Source organism: Pleurodeles waltl, chromosome 9 (genome assembly GCF_031143425.1).
Source record: "Pleurodeles waltl isolate 20211129_DDA chromosome 9, aPleWal1.hap1.20221129, whole genome shotgun sequence".
NCBI lineage: Eukaryota > Metazoa > Chordata > Amphibia > Caudata > Salamandridae > Pleurodeles > Pleurodeles waltl.
Window position 1 is genome coordinate 20,712,109 of NC_090448.1, and position 26,888 is coordinate 20,738,996.

General features: G+C 46.0%; 1 protein-coding gene across 1 annotated transcript in view; it reads left to right on the forward strand.

The window, feature by feature from the left end:
- The window catches only part of LOC138259559 (tubulin tyrosine ligase 3-like), a 228,714-nt gene that overhangs the window by 186,052 nt on the left and 15,774 nt on the right, over window positions 1–26,888 (forward strand). The window contains exons 15-18 of the mRNA XM_069207382.1: window positions 2,980–3,128; window positions 7,081–7,324; window positions 8,320–8,755; window positions 18,755–19,379. Coding sequence (XP_069063483.1) covers window positions 2,980–3,128; window positions 7,081–7,324; window positions 8,320–8,755; window positions 18,755–19,379 — 1,454 coding nt within the window. The remainder of the gene's footprint in view (window positions 1–2,979; window positions 3,129–7,080; window positions 7,325–8,319; window positions 8,756–18,754; window positions 19,380–26,888) is intronic.

Below are 26,888 nucleotides of genomic sequence, written 5' to 3' on the forward strand. Positions count from 1 at the left end.
TCCCACAAGTGGTGGCTGAACTACTACAGGGTCATTCAATAAGTACTGTTAGACTACTACAAGAAGTGACAGAACTACTCCAAGGTCATTCAATATATACTGCTGACCTTCCACGAGCACTGGCAGAAACCGTGGTGGAGTCATCCAGTAACTACTACTAGAGTACCATGAAGGGTGGCTGAATGGTCATTCAGTAAGGCCTGCTAGACTACATTGCAGAGGCGGCTTCTCCGCTAAGGCTGACGGGCTCGTCTCACTGCTTGTGGGGAAGAAGAAAAAGATAAAATGATAATAAATGAATGTTATTATCATTTTACTTCTATCTGGAGCTAGGTTGGAGGGGGGCAGGGCTGGAGGAGGAGTGGTATGTGCACCATAAGTGCACATGTCTGTTTGGCCGGCCGTGTTGGCATTTGTCCACCTGGCTGTATTGCACAGATGGGAGAAGAATGTGCACAGTGTTCCATTCCCTGTGTGCGCTCTGAACATGGACGCTCACACCAGTCACGACGCTGCTATCATGCTTGTGACATCAGCATTGTAATTGGCTGAGGGGAGTGTGGGAGCCTGTGTGCTTCCCAGAAGAAGACGAGGCTGCGCAGGACGAGGATGGAGACGAAGCCGTCTCCCGATGATTCAGGTAAGAGTTTTTAAAACCTTTTTTATTCCCCCTCCCATTCCACCACCTCCGTTTATTGGCAACCGCCACTACTACAGTGGCTGAATGGTCATTCAGTAAGCATTTCTAGACTTCCACAAGTGGTGGCTGAACTACAACATAGTTATTCAGTAAGTATTTCTACACTCCCACAAGTGGTGGCTGAACTACTACATGGTCATTCAGTAAGTACTTCTAGAGTACCACAAGCGGTGGCTGGATTACAACATAGTTATTCAGTAAGAATTTCTAGACTCCCAGAAGTGGTGGCTGAACTACTACATGGTCATTTCGTAAGTACATCTAGACTACCACAAACAGTGACTGAACTACTACATAGTCATTCGGTAAGAGTTTCTACAAACCCACAAGCTGTGGCTGAACTACAACATAGTTATTAAGTGGGTATTTCTACACTCCCACCAGTGGTGACTGAACTACTACATGGTCATTCACTAAGTATTTCTACACTCCCAAAAGTGGTGGCTGAACTGCTACAGGGTCATTCAGTAAGTACTGCTAGACTACCACAAGCAGTGGCTGAGCTACCACATGATCATTCAGTAAGAGGTGATAGAGTGCCACAAGCAGTGGTTGAACTACTACATCGTCATTCAGTAAGTAATTCTGGTCTACCACAAGCAGTGGCTGAACTACTACATGGTCATTCAGTAAGTACTGCTAGACTAGCACAAGCGGTGGGTGAACTACTACATGGTCATTTGGTAAGTACAGCTGGACTACCAGAAGTTGTTGCTAAACTATTACATGGTAATTCAGTAAGTACATATACACTACCACATGCAGTGGCTGAACTACGGCATGGTCATTCAATAAGTACTACTAGATTACCATTATCAGTTGCGGGGCTACTACAGGGTCGTTCAGGAAGTATTGCTAGACTACCACAAGCATTGGCTGAACTACTACAGGGTCATTCAGAGAGTACTGGTAGGCTACCACGAACAGTGGCAGAAACTATGGTAGAGTCACTTACTTTTAGAGTACCACGAGCAGTGGCTGAACTACTACAAAGGAATTTAGTAAGTACTTCTAGACTAACTGCATACATAGAAATTCAGAAAGTACTGCTAGGGTACCACAAGAACTTACAGGACTACGACAGAATATTCAGTAAATACCACCAGTAGTTAAAGGAGTACAAGACTAGCTAGACTAGCACAAGCAGTGGCAGAACAACTATAGGGTAATTCTTGAAGTACTTTTAGACTACCACGAGCAGTGGCAGGACAAAAACGGGTCATTTGTTGTGTACCACTAAGCCACTATAATCAGTTGGGATGGAGATCTCTGATTGGTAAAGTTTAGGGGAAAGTAAAAAGGTTTCTTAAACTTGGAAAAAGTTTGTCAAACTAATTTTATGTTAAATATTATTGTAAATTAATTTATATATTTTAGACGAGAATACATGGATAGATGCTACTATCAACTTAATTATGAATTACATCTTAAAATTTTAATCACAGTAAAATAATTCAAAGTTACTTTGAGAAGTTGAAATAAAACATAAATTCCCAACTAAAGTATTTTTATATATTTATTATGCATTATTAATTATTAATAGTGATGTATGGCATTAGTTAAGAATTTCAAGAGAACAATGGTCCCTAAGTAGCAATTTTTCATTAATTAATTTGAAATTTAATAAAAAAAATGTTTTTATTCATTTACATATCAAATATTGTTTCGATATATATTTTTCTTCATAAACTAATGACAAACTACTGCCTTACGGACCATTGTTTTTGTGAAATTACTAATTAACCCAGGTCCCTATGGATTCCAGAGTGTCCCTTGTACTATGAAACATAGAATTAATTATATGTAACGTAATTATATTTTAGTAAACATTATTGTTAAATTATTAAAATTAAGCTTTATTTATTCACATTTTTAGTATTTTAGTATTTTACGTAGTTTATTTTAATATCACTTTATTTCCTATGATTATTCTTTAAGTCCCCACGTCCATTATTTTCTCTGGAGTATCAGTTGTTTGGTGCTCGGTCTATTACTGTTTCTCTTCTGGCAGTGATAACTTATTTCGTAAGTTTGGTTCCACCCCTTTTTAGGAAGTGGAGATGTGTGGGTCTACACTTTTGAGTAGCTTTACACTTGGATTTTGTGAACAACCAAAGTAGTAAAGATACTCAAAAGTGTAGGAATAAATTACACATGAAAATTACTCACACATGTAATTTCCCTTTGTGACTAACCCTTGCTGTTACGCATGTTACATGCTGAGAGACAGTCCGTTGGTTTTGTATGCTGTAGTCACGGTTCTGTATCTCTTCTTGCAGTGATGGGGCAATCTTGGACCAGGCAGATTATTATGCAACCCAATGTGAATATGTCCTAGAACAGCTGGAAGCTGTCAATCCTCAGCTGAACATTGAGGGGGAGAGGAACATCTGGATTATCAAGCCTGGTGCCAAATCTCGTGGCAGAGGTAAGAATGCCGTAGGAGCACTCGAACTGGTGGTGCGTGGGAAATGCATTTGTCAGATGCACAAGTGGCCCATACACATAACGCTGTACATACCCTTTAAACCCTGCTAGGGCTGGGGAAGCTCCTGGTTCTCTGACACCCTCAAAGAATCAAAGAAAACTTGTCACGCCCTTGAGAAAGCCTGGCGCAAGGACCGCACCGCTGACAACATGACCGCCCTCAAGAACGCTACCCGCGAACACCACCACCTGATCCGCGCTGCCAAAAGGAACTTTTTCACCGACAGACTGGACAAAAACAGACACAACAGCAGAGAACTCTTCAGCATCGTCAAGGAGTTCTCCAACCCCAGCGCCAACGCCAACGCTGTCACGCCCTCACAGGATCTGTGCGAATCCCTCGCCACTTTCTTCCATCGCAAGATTAGCGACCTCCACGACAGCTTGGGACACCAGACCCAACCAAACACCACCGAACCGGCATCCACGGCCATCACCCTCAACAACTGGTCCCACATCAACACGGAAGAAACCAAATCCATCATGAACTCTATCCACTCCGGCGCCCCTTCGGACCCCTGCCCGCACTTCATCTTTAACAAAGCCGACGACATCATCGCCCCGCACCTCCAGACCGTCATCAACTCTTCTTTTTCTTCTGCTACCTACCCCGAATGCTGGAAACACGCCGAAGTCAACGCCCTACTAAAGAAACCTACAGCTGACCCGAGCGACCTGAAAAACTTCCGCCCCATCTCTCTTCTGCCTTTCCCATCCAAAGTAATAGAGAAGACCGTCAACAAACAGCTGACCACCTTCCTGGAAGACAACAACCTGCTCGACCCCTCACAAACCGGATTCCGAACCAACCACAGCACTGAAACCGCCCTCATCTCAGTCACTGACGACATCAGAACCCTGATGGACAACGGTGAAACAGTCGCCCTCATTCTGCTCGACCTCTCGGCTGCCTTTGACACCGTCTGTCACCGCACCCTAATCACCCGCCTCCGCTCCACCGGAATCCAAGGCCAGGCCCTGGACTGGATCACCTCCTTCCTCTCTAACCGTTTCCAAAGAGTTTACCTCCCTCCGTTTCGCTCAGAACCCACCGAGATCATCTGCGGCGTACCCCAAGGCTCATCACTCAGCCCGACACTCTTCAATGTCTACATGAGCCCTCTCGCCAACATCGTACGCAAGCACGACATCATCATCACCTCCTACGCCGACGACACCCAACTTATACTCTCCCTCACCAAGGACCCCGCCAGCGCCAAGACCAACCTACAAGAGGGTATGAAGGACGTCGCAGATTGGATGAGGCTCAGCCGCCTAAAGCTGAACTCTGAAAAAACGGAAGTCCTCATCCTCGGCAACACCCCGTCCGCCTGGGACGACTCCTGGTGGCCCACGGCCCTCGGCACCGCACCGACCCCCACAGACCACGCCCGCAACCTCGGCTTCATCTTGGACCCTCTTCTCACCATGACCAAGCAAGTCAACGCTGTGTCCTCCGCCTGCTTCCTCACCCTCCGCATGCTCCGCAAGATCTTCCGCTGGATCCCCGCCAACACCAGAAAAACCGTGACCCACGCCCTCGTCACGAGCCGCCTGGACTACGGCAACACCCTCTACGCCGGGACCACAGCCAAACTCCAAAATCGCCTGCAACGCATTCAAAACGCCTCGGCCCGCCTCATCCTCGACATACCCCGCAGCAGCCACATCTCCGCACACCTAAGACACCTGCATTGGCTCCCAGTCAGCAAAAGGATCACCTTCCGACTTCTCACCCACGCACACAAAGCCCTCCACGACAAGGGACCGGAATACCTCAACAGACGCCTCAGCTTCTACGTCCCCACCCGCCTCCTCCGCTCCTCTGGCCTCGCACTCGCTGCTGTCCCTCGCATCCACCGCTCCACGGCGGGTGGGAAATCTTTCTCCTTCCTGGCGGCCAAGACCTGGAACTCCCTCCCCACCAGCCTGAGGACCACCCAGGACCACTCCGCTTTCCGGAGACTCCTAAAGACCTGGCTGTTCGAGCAGCGATAACCCCCCCTTTTTTCCCCTAGCGCCTTGAGACCCGCACGGGTGAGTAGCGCGCTTTATAAATGTTAATGATTTGATTTGATTTGATTTAGACTGGTCCAACTTTTCAAGCTTGCCTTTCAGTTGCATTAGTGTTTGAGAATGCCAGATTTCTTTTCGCATCTGATTACTTGAAAGCAGGACACATTCCTTATGAATGTGATGTCACCAGTATGAATGTCCAAGGTAATTCCATTGTTTTAAGACAGGGAATCCAAGGCTTCTGTAGATGAGATTTGTTGAGGATCAAATAATTTAGTTAAAAGAAACACCTAGGATTATACGCCCAGGTCCCCTGACTCCGCACTTAGATACTTAACAACAAGACTATCTCCTCCCACCGTCCTCTGCCAACAAAGTATGGTTATTAGATTAATACCATTAATCAGGGATTCTGTTTTCTTTGCCTGAATTTCCATTTAACAACCTAATGCATTCTAGGTCCTGTAACCACGGTTCACCTCAATTGAACAAATTTCCCTAAAGTTCTAGACTATGGTGATTTATGGGACCAACATCTTGATTGAAATATGGAATCCCTGGTGACATGGACTCACCTGGTAAACTTATGCGAGCTTTTCTTGCACATTGTCCTGAACACCATGACAGTTCCATTTTAAGTCTCTTCTATTTTTATTCTATGCCTGCTTCCAATATCTTAAGTCTTTTGAGAAAGTGTGAAGTTTCTACACAAGTGCAAAAATGTTGGCATCATGTCTGCTTATTAACTAGGCCGCCATATATTATTGTTTTCAGTTATGGATGCTGCCATAACCCCATGGACGCTCGCTGTATTAGCTGACATGTTTCTATAGTTTATAGTCTTAGGAGCATATAATCAATATGTGAATTGAAATGACACATTGATCACTATGCTGTTAGGCCTGTTGATAAGTTGGTGCCTGCAAGTCCAGTTTTGGTTTATAAATTTAGAGATAAGATTGGTGATCTGATACTATAAAACCCAGGTATGACGATAGGTTACAGGGACTTTGCACTAGGACTATCAATTCAGAGATCACGCCAGTTTGCAGCACCTCAGTCGGGGGCTACACCGGGAACACGTCGAGAACAGAGTAGGGAAGTGGTCTTTCAGCCGGCACTGTTGTCCATCCCGGCGAAGCTGCCATAGAGAATAGCTGAGTTGCTGTTTCCCTATTGAAAAATGAACTCCTGTGTGAAACCTCTCCAGAAACCTGAACCACAGGACGGCTATTTAGTGCTTTAGCTAAAATTTAGCGTAGCAAGTAAAGGTAGCTTCAGGGTGTTTGGATGTTGAGAACTCGCGAACCATGTTAGAAATATTCTTGCTGTTTCGCTGACCGTGACATGCATTGCTGCATTCCTTTTTGCATTCTGTGTTGTTACCGTTCATATTTTATGCATTAGACCTGGATTTTAAAATACATATTTTAAAGTATCTCTTCCAATTCTTAACTCTTTTGAGTGTGTTATGCATTGCCGAAAGCGGATTTGGTGTTCGACGTTGTCCTGAACTACAGTTGCGGGACTAATCGTTACCAGAAGCACTTCCTGCACAGTATTGCTCAGTGGGTTGTGTATAGGGTGCTGTCCAATGGGATTACTAATTCGTATTGGTGCATTGACTTACGCCAGAGGGTTAGAAATCCCACTCCTGCGGCTCTGAGGGAGTGTGGGATTTGGGGGACAGATTGTACTAACACCTTGCTGAACGTTAGCAGCCCCCCAAGAGCCTGTTCTGTCATCATACTGGATTTGTTGTCCTTCTGTCCCTTGTTTCGCCTCTTATCCCCCATTCTGATTGATACATTTCTGGATGACCTGCATCTTCTCAAATTAGCCCTATTTCATGAATCGATGCCCATTTTCTCCGCTAGGCATCATCTGCATGGACCGCCTGGAGGAGATGCTGAAGCTGGTAGATGGCGATGCCATGATTGTGAAAGATGGCAAATGGGTGGTGCAGAAGTACATTGAGAGGCCACTGCTCCTCTTTGGCACAAAGTTTGATCTGCGGCAATGGTTCCTGGTGACGGACTGGAACCCACTGACCATCTGGTTCTACCGCGAGAGCTATATCCGCTTTTCAACGCAGCCATTCTCACTGGAGAACCTCGACACGTAAGTGAAGGAGAAAACTCTTGTTGTACAGTACACAATTCATATAATTTGGGAAATGTACTCTGAATGTAGTGTTATGCCCATGGTAGTGCATTTAAAGTTATGTTTTGCGAATCCAGACTCAGGACCCAATTTATGATTTCACCAACGGGATCTTAGAGGACAGCACCTCTCTCATCCTGGGGGACCTACGCTTGCCAAATTTGGAGTTATCCATCAGCTCTGTGGACAAATGTCTACATTGACAAGAACTACAGTCATATTGGTTCCTGTCGATGCAGGAAAAGTTTGATGGATGGTACTATCAGTCAGTCAAAGTTTTTAAAAGATTTTTGTTTTTCAAAAATATAAAAAACAAATGTCCCCCACACCATGGGAGATTACTCCTAGGGTGTAATAGGGTCATAATTGCTTTTTTCATGTCTCTTCCCACTAGGTTTTTTCTGGTGGTGACAGACAGGAAAAACAAGACTTTATACAGTCCACCTTACAAAAGGGCTGCCAGTGTAAAGTTCCTTCCCTAAAGGACTCTATTTTGTTGGGCCATTGGGGGAAGTATTATGTCAACATAGCCAACTGGGGCTCTGTCAACAGAATAATTTCTGTCCACCCACTGTAAATAAGGTTTTGGTTGACTGGGTACTTCGTCACATTTGCTACGGAGTGCCTTGCCTACCAAACTCTAAACAGGGCAACCAGTTCTTTGTCTAGGCTGAAACCCTTAAGTGATTAGTAAAAGAAATACAACTGTTGGAAATGAAGCAATGTGAGAATGCTGTAGAATGAATTGTATTTTGAGTTTCTCTGTGGTACTTCTTAACCCCACCCTCCATGTACCTACCTGGTTGAATTGTTCAGGCCATGAACTTCCCTGGATTGTGTGAGGGGTTCACTTAAACAAGAAGTGTCCATATACTATTGTGCTTTGTCTTGTGAAAGAGCCTTGACGGTGACAACCAAAGCAGCAATACGTTATCAATCTCTTTTCTCTCTAGCTCTATCCATCTCTGCAACAACTCAATACAGAAGCACTTTGAAAACTCCATGAGGCGACACCCCAAAGTCCCTGCAGACAACATGTGGTCGAGTGAGCAGTTCCGGGCCTATTTGCAGGAGCAGGAGTCTCGAGATGTCTGGACAGAGGTCATTGTCCCAGGCATGAAGGCTGCTGTAATCTACGCCATGCAGACTGCACAGGACGTGGTGGAGTTCCGGAAGAACAGCTTTGAGTTGTATGGCGCGGACTTCATGTTTGGCGAGAACTTCCACCCATGGCTGATCGAGATTAACGCCAGTCCCACCATGGCACCGTCCACAGTGGTGACAACCAGGCTGTGCGGGAGCGTGCAAGAAGATACTCTTCGAGTGGTGATCGATCGCAAGCAGGATCGCAACTGTGACATAGGAGGCTTCGAACTGATATTCAAGCAGGCAAGTGTTCTTGGAGGAACATTCTCAGAAGACTGTACCCACTTTTTATGTGTGTTACCTGTCTCTATTGCTCCCCAGTTCTACAGTTCTATCCATGTGCCAATCTCACTATATCTGCTTACATTTTGCTCAATAACATCAATATTTCCATCAATATATACCTTAGTAGTCCTGGGTATCCACTCTCTTATTCTAGCATCTTTACCATACTTCTCATCCATCACACTCCTGTCCTGGCTTTGGATCACCAATCTAAGCACCCAGTGCACTGGGCTAGCACCTCCTTACCACCCCACCTATCTGTGCCTAATTCCAGGTATCCTTTGCCATCATGCTTATCCTTAGTTTCATCCAACTTCTGTTCAAACAGCCTACCTTTCCACAGCCATGTTCTAGCTCTCGAAACATGCTATCTACCTCTGGGCTTCTGCTGGCTGGTCCTTAGCACCTCACCTGGCCACTGCCCCATCCTTGATATACTTTCTGCTTTTCCTCAGGGTGTTAACCATCCTGTCCATTTACTAGCTGTTCCTCAGTGTACTATCTGTCACGCGACATTTATTTAGTAATTTATTAAATAAGGAGTTTTTTTTATTAACCTGCTTGTTGCCATTCGGTATCTTCAGAGCACTGACAGATAAGGAAATACAGCTCGATTGTTGAAAGGGCAAGTGAGTGTCCACAATCTTCACACAAATTCCCTGCCATCTAATGTATCCACCTACCCACGGTCATTCCACAGCTAAAGCTGGATACCTGTGTCTCTCCCCTGTCCCATATCTGCCTTCTTATAACGTCCTTCCTTGATATCCAGAATCCTATCCAGGCTAGACCGAGGCTAGCCACTGTCATGTTCAGGTAGGGAAGTGGAGAAGAAGCTTGGACCAGGCAGAGGGACAAAGGCAGATAGAGAGTGGAAGAGGAGATAGAGTGGCTCATGGGTGCCTATTCCAGAGGGAGTTTCATGGGGGTCTCCTCCTTGAGAGGTGAGATACTGAAACACCGGGGACCTGAACTAGCAGTTCTGGCTGGATTAGTCCTATTGGAGAGGGACCAAGACTGATTAGCGAATGCCATGTCGCTTTCAAGAGTGGCACAGTGAGCAAAAACAATGGATTAGAATGAAGCCCGAGGGATCATAAGTAATTGTGACCATTTCAAGCATTAATTCCATCACCTTGTTGTTTATTACAGTAGATGCCATAGGTGCTACAAGTATGCCCAGACATAGGTCTCATGTCCACTATCCCACAGGACTCATGTTAGACCTCACTAATGAGACCTAAGTAACTTGCAACCACTCTGGGTTTGCTTTTCCTGCCAGGGGGGCACCTGGGCTGGCTCTTTGCGCTGGCCTAATTCTATGGGAAGACTGCTGTACACATGGCTGGCCTTTATCTATTGTGGCATAGTGAGTGAAAAACAATGGACTGGAGTGCAGCCCAAGCAATCATCAGTGGATGAAATTAAATCAATCCTTCCTTGTTATTTGTTGTAGTTGACGCCCCAAGTGCGACAGGTATGTCCATACGTGGTTCCCAGGCACTCTGTGACATGGGTCTCAAGCCATGCCTCACTGATGAAACTTAAGTAGGTTGAAACTGTTATTGGATTGTTTATTCCCTTTTATAGAAAACATGGCCGGGCATTTCGGGCAGTATTCTTCCTAGTGGAGCAGGACCAAGAATTATCTCCATATGGCAGGTCTCCGTCTAGAGTGGCACAGCGGGTTAAAACAGTGACCTAGCATACAGCCCTGAGAAAACAGCACTGGCTGAGATTAATTCAAGTGTTTCTTCATTCCGTCCATCACTTTGTTCTTTGTTGCGTTTAAGTGGTTTTAAGAGTCCGACTACCACAAACCCTTTACTATGGTATCTATCCACATTCAGGCCTCAGCTGTTCTTTTCCGTACTCTGTAGCCACTGTCCTACCCAATCTCTCCTTTGTTTGTTTCATCTGTCCCTTGCTCTACCTTAGCTGTCTTTAACCATCTCTCTAGCCACTGTATATAGTAGCTTTCCTTTAACCTATTATCTGTCCAGTGACCAATAACTACACATTAACTGCTCAATTCTAGCTAACCTTCAATGGTTTATATGTCTACAGTCCTAGCCCAGCTGTCTTTAAATATCTATCTACCATAGGCCAATCTTAGCTGTAGTTTACAGTATTATCAACCCTCCTCCCTATCATAGCTATCTTTAACTATCTACCTACTACTGGCCAGGGCTAGCCATGATTTACAGTATTATCTGTCAGCGGCCCTACTGGAGCTAACCTTAACTATCTACCTACCACTGACCAATCCAAGCCATACTTTACATTCTTATCTGTCCTCCGCCATATTGTAGCTAACCTTAACCATCTATGTACCGCTAGCCAATCCTAGCCATACTTTGTGATCTCATTGGCCTGTCGCCCTGTCGTAGCCATCCATACCTACTTACCAATCCACTCTCTAGTTCTAACTATATATTGCATATTCTCTCAGATGCACAAAGTATCTTTTCACTTCTCCTCTGTTCACAGGTATGTGCTGTATTGTAGGTATCCTCCACCATCGTTTGCATTCACCATCATACTCCAGCTATCCATTATAGATGTGATTGTCCTATCTTGACTGCCGCTACGGCTGACTCTTCCCTAGATGTACCTTTCAAAGTTATTGTTGTCTTAGAAATGCTCTAAATGTCCCTACTGGATAGCCACAAGATTGAAGATCAATAGTGCAGCAGATACATAGCGATGCATAAGCGTGCAAGCACACAGATCAGCATGATAGAAAATGCACACCTATCTCACCGGACCTGGGTGCGGCATCAGCAAAGTGCATAGCCGTACAGCTACCTGTCAGGGCAGAGTGCCATGGGAGTGCATTATGATGCTGGAGAGTCACAATGAGGACAGAATGTGAGCTGGCTGGGGCAGCATTGGGTGTTATGGTGCACCAGAATAGACTCCCTCCAGATATTAATCTTTCAATAACGTGTTTTTCCAAAACCCTTGTGGGTAATGGACATTGATCTACAAATGGCTTTAACCTATGAAACGGTGGGCCTATTGTATTACTGCATGGTTTCACATATTGTTTAGTGTATAAACATACACTGGTAGCTTTTACTAAACACAAGTGGGCAAGGTTTGTCTCCAGTATTCCCCGACCAGAAACCCCAGCACAAAGGTCCCTGAGAGTGGACCACGTCCATCGATTAGTACCCTTATTGAGAGTTTATTTCTGGTTCTGTAGACATTACAGAGAAGACAAAGAGGTAATTGAGAACACCCATAATTTTATATACTGGAGATTCAGGCACCTTCATAGCTTCTTCCTTTAGAGGACATTTAATTAAAAACAGATTCAATGGCAAGGAGAAGTTGGCCAAGCCACATTGTGAAGGCTTATTTTAGAAACCCAAAGTCTCTGACTGTCTTCAAATCCTGCTGTGGGTTAGCTGAGGGTATCATGAACAGCCCCTTGAGGGGGAGCAGCTGTGCCAGCCTGGAGCCATAGCTATATGTAATACATATTACATATGCTACAGAGCAAGAAATAGTGGCTGCCCATTTATGGTTCATTTGGTGTTTGTATTGCCCTTTTTGTTTGTTCTAAGAAACCTGGACCTAGTTAAGAATCCTACTTAAAACTAGGCAGCAACTTGGTCCTTCCAGTTCAGATTATGGGTTCACAGTTGGTTCAAGGTATTGTGCAGATTGTTTGGCTCGGTGAGATAGTTTCAGATGATTCCAAAGTACCATTACTGGTTTTAAGCCCAACAGGAATTTTTCCTTTTTTTGTTTACCAAAAACTGCTGAACAGTCATATTAAACTTGACATCATGCAATAACTTTAATTGGAATAGATCCCTTTTCCATTGTTGTTGCAATTGGGCCTTAAGAATTAATTTGATGTGTATTTAGACTATTAGGCTCACAGACCTTTTCCAGGCAGAATGTTCCTTAATAAAAGTAGCAGCAGCCTGGCCACATTCTGCACCCATCACCCATACCCCAGTATCTGCCGGGGGAATGATGAGGCCTTTGACACTGCCCGGTACATAGAAGTAAGACCTTAATTGGGACCTTCAACAACACTATGGACCTCATTACAACATTGGCGGTAACTACCGCCTACCACCACGGCGACGGCCGCCAACATACCGCCGCCCTGGCTACCAGCAGTCTACGTGTATCATGACCGCCTCCGGTATGCTGCCAGAATGCTGGTGGAACACCGCCGACGGTCACGGCTGCGGACGGCGGTAAGGCGGCGCTGCTAACAGCAGCACCGCCATGCCAGCAAAACACCACCGACCATATCATGACCAATGATACGGCCTGGCGGTGTTTTGCTGGCGGACATTGCTGCTGGCAGCAGCGCCACAGACCATCTCCAGCTGGTGGACCCCCCTGCAAGCAGGTACATCGGATTCTCCAACCGGAGAGTGGGGTGGGGGGTGTTGTGTGTATGTGGGGGGTGTGTGTGTGTATGTTTTAGTATGCGTGCATGCGGGTTTGAGTCACATTGGATGCATGTGTGAATGAGTGATTGTGAGGGTTGTGTATGCATGTGTGTGGCAAGGTATGTTGGTGTGCGTTGCGGTGTGAGGGTACGTATGTGTGCATGCGTGGGTGGTGGTGGGTATGCGTGTGTGCATGTGTGTATATGAGTGCGCGTGTGGGTGTGTATATGTGCGGGGGCAGGAGAGGGAGGGGGAGGGTGGAGGAGGACTCTAGGGAGGGGGGGCAGGGGAGACCCCTATCAGTGCCAGGGAAGGCATTCCCTGGCACTGATAGTGCCTACCGCCATGGTTTTCGTGGCGGTAAGTTTGGCAAGAAAACCATGGCGGTCGGCCGGGTCGTTATCCCGAGGGTGGGATTGTGGTGGACGTTACCAACCTGGCGGTCAGTGTGTTAAAGTGGCGGTCTTGACTGGCAGTTACCGCCAAGGCCATATTCCCATTTTTTTTTTACCGCCGGCCTGTTGGCGTTATTAATGCCATTTTAACACCGACCGCCAGGGCTGTAATGAGGGCCTATGTCTTGGATACCCAGTCCCCAGTTCCTAGTGGATAAATGGTGTCACCTTGGCTGCTCAGCATGTGCAGTCTTCCCTCTGTACTCACTCAGCACAGGATGTTGTATTAGGCCATGCCTTTCACCTTGTACTTATGCCTGCCATGCCCATCACACAGAGCCTTCATCTGTTCTAAGTGTGTTTTGGGCACAAGGGATGGCAGTCATTCACTGCACCCCCCTCCCTGCCTGCTGGGTACAACCCTTGAGCTTACCCAGCGGGCAGTGGCAATGTTGCTTGACCGTGGGTTTCTCACTTTAGTCATACCTCAACCCCTAGTACCAGCTGGACCGAGAACTCAGGCAATATTTTGTTAGCTCTGGCTGGTCAGTCGTTCTCAATGGAGAATGCAACATTGGAGCCACTATGACCCCCCTTTCCAATGCATGCACCCCACAGTCCAGAATTAAATGTAGGTGGACATGGAATATTTTGGAGTCTGACGGTTTGTTATAGAAAAGTCTAAGCTATAAACTTTCCAAACAATGTTTGGATCTCCAGCTGCAGCACTCCCTGGAGACAGAACTTTTTTGTGAGCCGAGCCGATAAAGACAGCAATGCAGAGGGTGGATTATAATTAGGAGTAAGTTAGGCCTAGAGGTAAAGGTAGGATTAAGATTAGGGGTAGAATAAGGGTTAGTGCTAGGAGCAGGGAGTAGGTTTAGGGGCAGAGGGAGGATAGATGTAGGTTTAGGGTTAGGGAGTGTAAGGTAGTGTTAGTAGTCCAGTGCTTGGAGACGGGACACGGTTATGGGTGGCTTTAGGTGCACAGATAGAAGTTTAGAGGTGAAGTTACAGTTGGGGCAGGGTAGGGTTAGTAATACAGAGTTTGGAGAGAGGGCACAGTTAAGGGCTACCTTTAGGTGCAAACAGTGGGTTTGAAGAGTAAAGTGAGGGTTCCGTCTAGAAGCAGAGGCACGTCCACAGGGTGGCTTTAGGTGCAGAGATATACATTCAGGAGTTGGGGCACGGTAGGGTTAGTTGTATAGAGTTTGGAGCAGAGGTACGGCTAGGGCCTAGATCACGGTGCAGATGGTAGGTTTAAGGGTAAAATTATTGTTAGGGCCTAGCAGCAGGGGAGGAGTTAGGGAGTGGCATTTGGTGCAGAGGTATAACTTTAGGGGTAAAGTTATGGTTGGTGCATGGTAGGGTTAGTGGTATAGAGTTTGGAGCAGTGGCACGGTTAGGAGGTAGGTGTTAGACCTGACAGCCTTAGGGTAGTCACCCCTAACTTTTTTTGCCTGCCTCCCTCCTCGTTTTTGGATACTGTTTTTGCTGGTTTTTAGACTCTGCGCACTTTACCACTGCTAACCAGTGATAAAGTGTATATGCTCTCTCTCTGTAAACATGGTAACTTTGGATCATACCTGATTGAACTATTTAATCTACTTATAAGTCCCCAGTCATGTGCACTCCAGGTGCCTAGGGCATATAGATTAAATGCTACTAGTGGACCTGCAGCACGGATTGTGCCACCCACTTAAGTAGCTCCTTTTCCTTGTCCCAGGCCTACCATTGCTAGGCCTGTGTGTGCAGTTTCACTGCCACCTCGACTTGGCATTTAAAAGTACTTGCCAAGCCTAGAACTCCCCTTTTTCTGCATATAAGTCACCCTTAATGTGTGCCCTGGGTATCCCCTAGAGCAGGGTGCTGTGTAGGTAAAAGACAGGACATGTACCTGTGTAGTTATATGTCCTGGTAGTGTAAAACTCCTAAATTCGTTTTTGCACTACTGGGAGACCTGCTCCCTTCATAGGCTAACATTGGGGCTGCCCTCATACACTGTTGAAGTGGCAGCTGCTGATCTGAAAGGAGCAGGGAGGTCATATTTAGTATGGCCAGAATGGTAATACAAAATCCTACTGACTGGTGAAGTCGGATTTAATATTACTATTCTAGAAATGCCACTTTTAGAAAGTGAGCATTTCTTTGCACTTAAATCCTTCTGTGCCTTACAATCCACGTCTGGCTAGGTTTAGTTGACAGCTCCTTGTGCATTCACTCAGACACACCCCAAACACAGGGTACTCAGCCTCACTTGCATACATCTGCATTTTGAATGGGTCTTCCTGGGCTGGGAGGGTGGAGGGCCTGCCCTCACACAAAGGACTGCCACACCCCCTACTGGGACCCTGGCAGACAGGATTGAACTGAAAGGGGACCTGGTGCACTTCTTAGCCACTCTTTGAAGTCTCCCCCACTTCAAAGGCACATTTGGGTATAAAACAGGGCCTCTGCCCTACCTCATCAGACACTTGCTGGAGAAGAAACCTGAACCAGAAACTACATCCTGCCAAGAAGAACTGCCTGGCTGCTCAAAGGACTCACCTGTCTGCTTTCTACAAAGGACTGCTGTCTTGCTGTTGCCCTGCTGCCTTGCTGAACTCTTGTCTGGCTGTGAAAGTGCTCTCCAAGGGCTTGGATAGAGCTTGCCTCCTGTTCCTTGAAGTCTCAGGACCAAAAAGACTTCTTCCTTTCACTTGGACGCTCCGTGCGCTGAAACTTTCGACGCACAGCTTGTTTCGCGGCGAGAAAAACGCCGCACACCGACGCTGATCGACGCGACGCCCTCGGGGCGATCGAGACTTCGACGCACAACCTCGCAAGGACAAAGCCGCTCGACTTTCCAGGAGAAATCGACGCGACACCCACCGTGAGTGCGAAACTTTGACGCACGGCCTCGCAAGGACAACGCCGCCCGACTTCCAAGGAGAAATCGACGCGACGCCTGCCGTGAGACCAAAACTTTCGACGCACGGCCTCGCAAGGACAACGCCGCCCGACTTCCAAGGAGAAATCGACGCGACGCCTACCGTGAGATCGAAACTTCGACGCGTAGCCCCGCAGAACGACGCGCAGCCGGAAAACAAGCAGGAGAATCCACGCACAGACCCGGGACATCTGGTAATCCCCGCGATCCACAAAAAGAGACTGTCTGCGCGCCGGAAAACGACGCCCGACTTCCCCGCGTGGAAAAAACCGACGCAAGTCTGTGTGTGCTGAGGAGAAATCGACGCACACACCCCTTTTTCCACGCATCTCTTCTCCTGTGGCCCTCTGAGGAGATTTTCCACCAGAAACCAGGTACTTTGTGCTTGAAAGACACTGTATTACATTCTAAAGACTTAAGACACTCTATATCACTTCCCTGTGATATTTCTACAATTTTCCATTGCAACTTTATTCTTTTTGACCTACAATTATCCTGATAAATATTATATATTTTTCTAAACACTGTGTGGTGTATTTTTGTGGTGCTATATGGTGGTATTGTATGATTTATTGCACAAATACTTTACACATTGCCTTCTAAGTTAAGCCTGACTGCTCGTGCCAAGCTACCAGAGGGTGGGCACAGGATAATCTTGGATAGTGTGTGACTTACCCTGACTAGAGTGAGGGCTTTTGCTTGGACAGGAAGTAACCTGACTGCCAACCAAAAACCCCATTTCTAACAGTAGGTTTAGGTGCAGAGGGTAGGTTTAGCGGTATGTATGTAGGGGCCGGTCAGGGTTCTGCAGCCATACCCTCTCACCCTAGGTTTATCCTATAGAAGAAACACTTCCATATTGTCCTGGGCACTTTACAAACTCTACGTTCAGCCATTGTATCTCTTCACCTCCGTGTGCATGGAGTCTGCCCATTATACTTCTTTCTCAACAGCACCAACTACACGTTCTACACAACGTGTCTGTAAACCTCAAAGCAATCCGTGGAACTTATGTGATCATAGAAAAGTCTGGACAGAGTGATAGATCAGGGCCTTGCCCGGGGGTCTCTAAACTTTTGAGAGCTACTGCTGATCAGTGAAAATCATCATGAGCTACTAAAGGCCAAGAAGCTTGCGCATTGTTACCAGACACCCCCACGGCTGGCTATATTGACTGTAAGCCGAATTTCCAAGCAGCTGGATACTAGGTTTTGAACAAAATACTTAGAGTTTCTCACCTACAAACAATGATAAAAAGGACGTCCAATTTAGGTTGTCACCAAGCTTCAAGACCTTTCACTTAACACCTGCCACAGAAATATTAATTATAATGCACCTCAATCAAAACGTCATGTAAGAAAATCAATCCTGCGTTCAGTATGATACTACATGAAGTCCTTTAATGCTGTGCAATCCGAGAGTCTGAGAGGGAAATTCTGAAGAAGTTATTATAGCAGACACAGTTCGCAGCAGCCAGACTGGTGCAAAACTTTGCTGCATGTTGGCAATTCTATTCTCATTGCTCTCTTTAGTTTTGTCTCTGTGGTAGTAAGCTTTCTTTGTCTGTGTTCAACTAATACAAAACTTTGAAAGATGCTGAAGTTTCGTTCTCTCCAGGTACTTTTTTTCTTGGTGTCGCTAAAAAACATGCTCCGTTCTTGTTCACCTTCTCTGTTCTTTCTCTTCTTCGCCTAATGGTTGAGCTGCACAATAAACTGACTCTTCAAAAACAATCAACCCTTTGTGTAATGCAAATATCTCTAAAACGCTTGAACGGATTAACACCAAATCACACCAAGTCCGGTATGATTCCGCACAGCATTATTTGCTTTAGTGTAGAGCAGAATTCCTTCATGACATAGAATATGAAATGTCATACAGCCTGCATGAGATCACCTCACAGAACCTGCGTAGTGAGTCCAACAGGCACTTTTCATTCTGCATGACCACTGCCAGCAATGCTGCTTCCTGAGTCTTGGCAGCCATTATGAGGGCTAAGAATGTCTTTCAAGAGGTCTAAATGGTTTGGTGAAGAGCTCACCTTGTTTTCTGAGCAGTTACTTCCAAAGCGGTAGTTTAAGAGTCATTGATTACATCACTTCCAGGGAAGTACTATCAGATAAGGAATCAACAGGCTCATGTGTAAAATGTACAATTACATGTATTCTTTGTGAGAAAGCCAGAGAGTAAATTTCTTCTCCTTTTCTCCCAGCCTGCAGTGGATGTGCCCCAGTACGTGGGGATCAACCTTATGGTGGAAGGTTTGACTGTCAGGAAACCGCATGCTTTATGCCAACGACATGCCGTCGGCCAAGGTGTCGCTATGGGGAGCATGCGTACTCGGCGATACAGCTACAAAGCTTCTGCTGCCTACACAACCGCCATGACTGGACCTCAACACAACAACAAGCACGCCTCCGCTGCACCTCTGAGCTCCTCTCCACCTTTCGGCAAGTCTGCTTTGGTCATGAGAGACCACCGACCCATCCCAAGAGTCAAGACTGCTGCCCCAGGGAAAGAGAATAAAGCCAAGTTTGAGTCTGAGCCTAAGAGCCCAGCAGAAACAATGGACCACCTGAGGCATGCTGGCAAGGTGGTATCCCAGCGGAGAGAGGAAAAAACATTACCTCACGGCACAGCAGTATTCAAGGGTGAGATTCTGGGGCCACCCCGGCTGCGCATGCTGACAGCACCCAAGCTCACCCAAAGAAGCCATATGGAGAAACCGCCAAAGCTAAAACTCTCCCAGGCACCCAGAGAAGCTTGCTGCTTAGGGGTGAGATTTGCCAGCTTGGACACAGGTGACTTCCAAGTGCTGAAGAAAGCCCGGTGTACAGGTAAGAAGCCGCAAGCTCCAAAAACATGTGCGCTCTCATTGGGCAGACCTCCACGAAAGAAGAGAGCCACTAGAATCAATTTTACGTCTGTGCCGGAGCTGCAGACCAAAAGTTTGCAAACCTCTCCGCACAGCACGACCCGGCCAGTGGCCGCACTTGGTCGTGCATCCTTGAAAAAGGCAGTGTCTAGATCCGCTACAGCTAGTTCAGTGTCTTAGGAGCAGATCGTTGACTCTGACACTCTACTGTAAGGAAGAGAAGCTACTTTCCATCATCCTGCAGCTCCCCAAAGGCCACTGTGTTCCCCGAGAAGTTTTAATAAAATGTATTTATTACTAAGACCAAGCTGTGTGATTAAAACTTTGGAAACTGGGCTATGTCAGAGGGCTCCATAAAAGGATACTGTATTAATTGCTACTTATGCCAGATGTTACCTCCCCATAAGGCCCCAGACGGCTTTGTTGGAGAAAGTAACACTTTGAAGATCGTACATCTAATTTAAGAAGACCTTTCCCCTCTGTTGAAAGAGCAGGGCAGTTTCAGAATTGACACTGCAGTTCTTACCTAACCCCCTGTTGCAATTACTGCAGAAAATTCCAAAACCCCTCTGCAATGACCATGATGAAGAGAAAGTGGTGTGTTGCAGGTTGAAAGCATTCATATAGCACCATAAGCTACTGTCTTATCCAGGTGGCTGGTTGACACCTGTTCGGTATAAGTCAATAAGGACGCTCAATGAAGGACCACACGCCAATTATGAATACAATTTAGCTTTACTATAATTTCAGGTAAATGCAGGCATTTAGCACATTAACAATAGTGGAATAAGAATAGCAATGAAAAGCATCTATTCATATATATGTACACTACAGATAGTATCTTTGTATACGAATGAGCAAAGAGTTCATTGACAGAGTAAGAACAGCAAATAAAAAAAGCATCTATATATATGTATATATATAAGTACACTACAAAGAGCATCTATGTACACATCTGAGTAAAGAGTTAATTGACGGATATAAACTTGGAATAACTGTATACCAACATGTGATACACTACGATGTTCAGGGAGCAGAATATTAACGAGTTGAATACTTCAGATAAGCTTTGACTTACTGCACACTAAAATGCATATTTCAATTACTGTGGCAGACTCACACTACGATGTTCAGTAAGGCAGGAAAAAAACTATAAACGAGCTGAATTTCTCAGATTATAAACACAGTGCAAGTATAATAATCAATCATAATAATAGAGCAGAGAAACAAAAAGCCTTTCATCCCTGGGTGGAACGTAACTTAGTCCACAATTGCTGGGAAGCCCTCTACCGCCCGCTTGGACCTCTCTCCCCCTCGAGCGTTACGGTCTTGGAACAGCACAACAGGGAGGCAGCTCTGGGTCTGAATTTGACAGTTTTCACAACTCCATCTGCGAGCTTCAATTCCCTCACTCGCCTTTCAGTGTTTAAGTAACCTGAAGCTTGGATTCTACCCCCTTCCAGTATTTTCTAGCTATGTTATCAGTACATGTCTCTTGGCTGCCTTTCCATTCCCTGGCCATTGTTTTCATTCCATCTTTTACTGTGGTCTCGTTCTCAAGGTTGAGACTGAATCTCCTTCACAGCCTGTTTCTCACACATGCAGCTGCGAATAAGTTTATCTACGGAATGTCAAAAGAAAACAAGCTTGAAAGCGAACATCGTGAATTTCTTCCACGTTGTTCTGGCTTCGGCAGGCATCACGCTCATCTACACTGTTCAAGCTAATTAACCCTTTGTGTTACAATGTCTTCCGCACCTTTCCCTACACTGATCAGCTACAGATATTAAAGAGCCTCTGAATGGAGAAGAGAGCACAAATCACGGATGTCTCCTCAAAACATACTAAAAAGCTTCACCGCACGTGTTATGATGCCAAGGGTATATTTAGGGCTGATCAGATATTCATCCCTCCCGCTACTACTGTCAATTTTGTTTGGAATTGTGAATTTTGTAGGTCTGGGGTCGGGTGTTGTTTGCCTGTTGATGGTTGTTTGGTTCATGTTAGGTGCTCACAGCTTGGAGTATTGTGAACTGGTAGGTGGAGCCCTCAGATGGATTTTTCCACTTCTTTCATCATTTTAAGGCTTCTGAATGTTCGCTTGAAGGGTTTTTAATATCTTGTTGCCTGCTTGGATCCTAACCATGTCTGTCCTACTAAAGGTGTCTTTTGGTTGGGTGAGATTCCTGTTTCTTTATGGCTTAATCTCTTTTGTGTTGCTCTTTTCTTGGGCCTGGCCATGGTGTGCAAAATATCTCCTGCTTTGAATTGTCTAATGTTAAGAACAGAAGGCTCCTTCTTGTGTGTCTTCATAATATAATATAGGTTTGGCCTTACCTTTGACGGGTAGCTGTTTAGAAGATGATCCTTCATCCACTTGGGTTTTTCAGATATTCATTTTATTGGTATAAAAATCAGATGTTTGAAAATCCCATGGTGAATTTAGTCTGTGCTTAATGTCTTACAATAGTGGAATATTTTAAAACAGCAGAGCACAAAAGGTTGTTGGTCATGGTTTGCAAATATAAGTAAATCAACATTAAAACATAATAAATTATGCTAGTAAGGCTGCTCTAGCCTACCAGACCAGATTTACTTTGAGTATTTGAAAAAGTACATTTGTTTGTTGCTAAAACAAAGTTTAAATAAGTAAACTCTGAGCTTCAGAGGAAATTAAAACTCCCTAACGTTGGTTCCAAGATGTCTGGTCCTCCTGATAATGAACCATAAAAGTGGGACCAAACCAACCTGCCTGATGCACTGGCCATTCCGTAAGGAGCCATGGGGCGTCACCTGAAGTGCACTGCTCTTCCAGAGGATGGATGTAGCTCTTCTTGAGAAATTGCCATTACTTGTTTCTTATTTATGCAATATCTACAAATGCTACAAGAGATCTCACATAAGTTGAGGCACACATTCCCCTCGGCTGGGGTACCTCATCTGAACAAAGAGATGGGAGGCCTCCAGTAGACAGAGCAGAGCATGGCCATATTAAGGGTATAGAAGAGGCTTCCTTCATGACAATATTAAGGAAGGATTAGTACCTGGAAGTATTTCAAGGTCTGGTCACCATAGGCAGAATCTATATGTAACCGACCTACCTGTGGCGGGCTGGTAAATACTCTTTTTGTCTACATTTTCAATCCAATGGCACACTTTGCGAGACAGTATCACTACCTGGTGATTTTTGAGATTACAATTGTGCACCAGGTTCATTCTAAGCTAGTTTACAGGAAGACGTAAAACAAGGTATGATGACTGGTTGGAAAGTTCCACTTCTATTAGATCTGTGGAGCACAGGGATGCTGTTCATGATTTCACTGATCATGATGTCAAGGCCTTTAGCCAGGCCCCCAGAGAGATTTCATACCATACTTAGTGGGCCAACCATGCTCTGAGCTGAGTTCCCCGGGCTCCAGATCATGCAGACCAAAGCCTTCAGCAGTGCCCAGTGAGTGCTGCTCGCAGGCATGGCCTTCGGCAGGTCTTTCAGATTCATCAGCTCAATATGTGGCCAGCTCTGATCCTACTGCCTTTTCAGAGCACTTGCCTAACTCTATCCCATCAGTACCTTCTCACCAGAAGTGATACTGTCAAGTGACTGACCCTGCCATGAGCATCAATATGTGGGCCTGGCAAGTGATGGACTCGCCAGGGAGCTGAGAGAGTGACTGTGCCCAATACGGCACATGCTGATAGTGCTTGGAAGCCCAAACACTGATCCTTAAAGAACATTCAGTACCTATGCAATGCACTGCATGTGGCCTTGTGCTTGGGTCTGAAGGCTTAGCTTCATACTGCATCTGTGAGAAGACGTTTCTCCTGTGCATGGTAACGTAAAATGTGTTTAATGGACTTCCATTGCACCCCCTAGCGTTAGCCTTCCCAAGCCTGTGGTCCTCCTTCAGAAGAGGTTTGGACTCTGCAGCCCTGACATCCTCGAGGTCCCAGTCAAAGAGTCGTACTTGAGTAAGCGAAGAAGCTGCTAATTAGTTTGAAATTCATGTAGTAGGACGGCATGCATTCAGCATGGCAGAAGCAGGTAGTGTGCGACAAACAACGAACAAGCACTGGCAAAGTCAATAAGTCGCGGTAACCCAAGAACATTGGTCTAGTCAATTCATTGTCTTTTGGCCATGTTGCTTACAGCATGGCTGCAGTTCATCATGGCTGAAAGTCATGGGATAAAAGCACTATGATGCGCGGAGCCCTGACCGTGTCATATCATTTTTTTATTGATAGATGAGACCTATTGACTTTGCCAATGCCTGTTGTATCTAGATTGGAAGGGGGTTGACTTATAAATGATCCTCACCTGTGTCCAAGATAATGTGTATCATTTTCATTTTAGGAAAGTGATTAACACTTGGGGGCATATTTATACTCTGCTTGTGCTGGATTTGCGTCATTTTTTTAACGCAAATTCGGCGCAAACTTAACTCCATAGTTATACTTTGGCGCTGGACCCGTCCAGTGCCAAAGGTATGGAGTTTGAGTCATTTTTCAGACGTGAAAACCTACCTTGCGCTAATGATATGCAAGGTAGGCGTTCCCACGCAAAAATGACTTTAAGGCATGTGTGCCCTATTTATACTCCTGCGTCATTTTGACGCACAGGAGGGGTCGGGCATTAAAAAATGGTGCCCAGCCCGATTTGCGCTGTTTTTTAACGCCTGGGTCAGGGTGGGCTTTAAGGGACCTGTGGGCTCATTTCCATGGTGGGAGACCATGGAAGCAGTCCACAGGTGCCCTTCCCTGCCCCCAGGGACACCCCCTGCCACCCTCGCCCACCCCTGGAGGGCACCCATGGATGGGGGGACCCATCCCAGGTAAGTAGAGGTAAGTATTTTTTTCAATTTTTTAAAGTGGCATAAGGGGGCCTAACTTGGGCCCCCCTACATGCCACTGTGCCCAATGGCCATGCCCAGGGGACAGAAGGGCATGGCCATTTGGCTGGGGGGCATGACTCCTGTCTTTCCTAAAACAGGAGTCATTTCAATGGGGATTGTGCGTCACAAATTGGTGCAAGTCCGGTTAGAGAACTTTTTTTTTACTCTAACCAGGCCGCATCGCCGGCTAACATCATTCCATAAATAAGGTGCCCAGCTGGCGCGTTGGAATGGCGTTAGCCGGCGGTAAACATTTTGACGCAAACCTGCCCTGGAGCTGGTTTGCGTCAAAAAGTATAAATATGGCCCTTGGTCTTTTTAAAAGTTAACCCCTGGTTGCTTTCCTCCCTCATGCCTTTGTCTGTCCTGAAAGGGGTGCTTTGGGCACTGCTTTGAACGCCTTTCCCGATGCGCCTTGACAAGGAGAGTGGGCACCTCAGAGTAACTTACTACAGATTGAGCCGATGTTCTACAAAACACACATCTCTGTCCTTTTTAATTGCAGAGTGTGAAGAAGGCCATTCGTAGTGCTGATGTCGGGTTTGGATGGCAAGTTCCCCTCATAGACCTTTCTGAAATCCTCGATGGATTGGCTGGCAGACGTTCAGCCTTAAGTATTGTGGCCAAGTTCTGCTCAGTCAAACTAACCTGCAGCTTCAGTAACCTCAGAAGTTCTGCATCAGGTTGTCTGTACCTGTGTTTCGCTATTTGAATCTTCAGCGTACTGCCACCGAGTATGATAAATTGATTTTTGGAAGATGCGAGGTACGCAGCATGTTGTTCTTGTTTGCTAAGAATTAAATAAAATGGCTCTGCACTTTATCAGTAAGGAAAGGGTAAAACAAAAAAATCAGATAAATATTGTCAATGAGCACCACTTAACAACACTCTATTTTATGAGTCACTGTACTCAATGAACGATGGAGCAAGTGAAAACACGAGCACTTTTGTCGAGTGCTCAAACACAAAGAAAAAAGTAGCTCTTAAAACAGGAGCAGTGGATGGAGACAAGTACAAGTCTATGCTCTGGGAAGGGCTAAACATAAGAAGACGCATGAAGCATGTGTGCCGTAGGCAAATGTGGACAAGGGATATGAGAGCAACGATGGAGCGAACAAATGCTAAGCCTATGGGCGAGCTGAAGCCCACAGATTGTACGCAACAAGGGCCATATTTATACTCTGTTTGCGCCAAATGTGTGTCAAAAATGTTGACGCACATTGTCGCAAACCTTGCCCCATATTTATATTTTGACGCCCGACCCCGCGGACGTAAAAAAACCTCTGTGTGCATAATTTTTGGGATGCGGGAAACCGCCTTGCGGTAATGACATGCAAGGTAGGCGTTCCCACCCAAAAAATGACTTTAAGGCCTGTGTGCCTTATTTATACTACTGCGTCATTTTGATGTGCGCCGTTTTTTAACGCCTGGGTGAGGGTAGGCGTTAAGGGACCTGTGGGCTCACTACCATGGTCTCAAACCATGGAAGCAGTGCAGAGGTGCCCTTCCATGCCCCCAGGGACACCCCCTGCCACCCTCGCCCACCCTTGGAGGACACTCATGCATGGGGGGACCCATCCCAGGTAAGTACAGGTAAGTTGAGGTAAGTATATATATATTTTTTAAAGTGGCATAGGGGGGCCTAATTTGGGCCCCGCTACATGCCACTGTGCCCAGTGGCCATGCCCAGGAGACAGAAGTCCCCTGGGCATGGCCATTGGGCAAGGGGCCATGACACCTGTCTTTGCTAAGAGAGAAATCATTTCAGTGGTGGTTGTGTGCCAAAAAATGGCCCAAATCCGGTTTGAGCCATGATTTTTTCCTCAAACCTGACTTGCACCATTTGTTAACGCACAAACACCATTTTCCCCTACACTGGCGCTGCCTGGTATGAGTCATTTTTTTTACTCTGACCAGCCCGCAGCACCGGCTAACGTCAATCCTTAAATATGGCACCCGCATGGTGCGTAGGAATGGCGTTAGCTGGCAGTAAATTTTTTGACGCAAACCAGCGCCGGGGCTGGTTTGCGTCAAAAAGTATAAATATGGCCCGAAGTCTCTTCGAGACAGCACACGGGCAAACTAGCTGGCAGCTAAAAAGGGATTGACTGTGCCTAAACAGGAGAATTTGGGGAACAAAATAACAGCAAATAAGTGTTGTATTTGTAAAGTACAATACATCACGTTTGGACAGTCGTGTCAGTCTCTGTGTGTGGCCATCTGCTATGGATTTCTGTGAGCAGAGGTCTCACAGAGCATTCCCAATGCTGGGTTGATTGCCCCAGAGCCAGGCCTGTCAGTGGTCTTTGTAGGGCCTGGATCAACAATTTGAAGCAGGTCCCTAAAGGACAAAGACCTGTTTCAAAGGGTAAAAAATGTGCTGCAGAGAAAAGGAAAGCATATCACTTCCAGCATCTGGTGCTGTATACTGGTGTTAGCTGTGTTAGCACTTTCTTCTTTAATAAATAGTGCATGCTTGCTTTCAAAGCTATGAATAAGTGTTACAGATGGAAGGCGGGTCCCAGAAAAAGTGCAAGGCCTGGGGACTAATGACCATCTTTCCCTCCCTAGCAGGTTTGCCC